The 527-nt window shown below is 62.6% G+C and overlaps 1 protein-coding gene across 1 annotated transcript in view; it reads left to right on the forward strand.

Annotated features, from left to right (window-relative positions):
- Positions 1-527, forward strand: part of JAG1 (jagged 1) — a 46,942-nt gene that overhangs the window by 1,747 nt on the left and 44,668 nt on the right. The window contains exon 3 of the mRNA XM_010834234.1: positions 23-216. Within this exon, the coding sequence (XP_010832536.1) occupies positions 23-216 (194 nt within the window). The remainder of the gene's footprint in view (positions 1-22; positions 217-527) is intronic.

The raw sequence follows: 527 nt of genomic DNA on the forward strand, positions 1-527 counted from the left end.
GGCCCTTCCCCGTTCCCCCCAGCGCCGGGGGCGTGGCGCGGGTGGGCACGCCCCTCATGAATATGAACGGGCGCATGCGCCGGCCCCGCGCGCTGGGTAGAGGTGGCCAGCCCGGGCCGCGGCTCCCAGACCGGCTCCCTGAGTCCCTCTCCGAGAGCCGGGCGGGCGGGCACGCGTCATTGTGCTACCTGCGGCTGGACCGCGAGCTGGGCTCCGGCTTTTTTTTTCTTCCTCCCCTCCCTCCCTCCTCTTCAAGCAGCTGATCTGAAAGGGAATAAAAGGCTCCGCATAATCATAATAATAAAAGAGCTCGAGAGAAGGAAAGAAAGCCAGGAGGTGGAAGAGGAGGGGGAGCGCCTCAAAGAAGCCATCAGAATAATAAAAGGAGGCCGGGCTCTTTGCCTTCTGGAACGGGCCGCTCTTGAAAGGGCTTTTGAAAAGTGGTGTTGTTTTCCAGTCGTGCATGCTCCAATCGGCGGAGTATATTAGAGCCGGGACGCGGCGGCCGCAGGGGCAGCGGCGACGGC

This window comes from Bison bison, unplaced genomic scaffold (genome assembly GCF_000754665.1).
Source record: "Bison bison bison isolate TAMUID 2011002044 unplaced genomic scaffold, Bison_UMD1.0 scf7180017864030, whole genome shotgun sequence".
In the NCBI taxonomy this organism is placed as follows: Eukaryota; Metazoa; Chordata; class Mammalia; order Artiodactyla; family Bovidae; genus Bison; species Bison bison.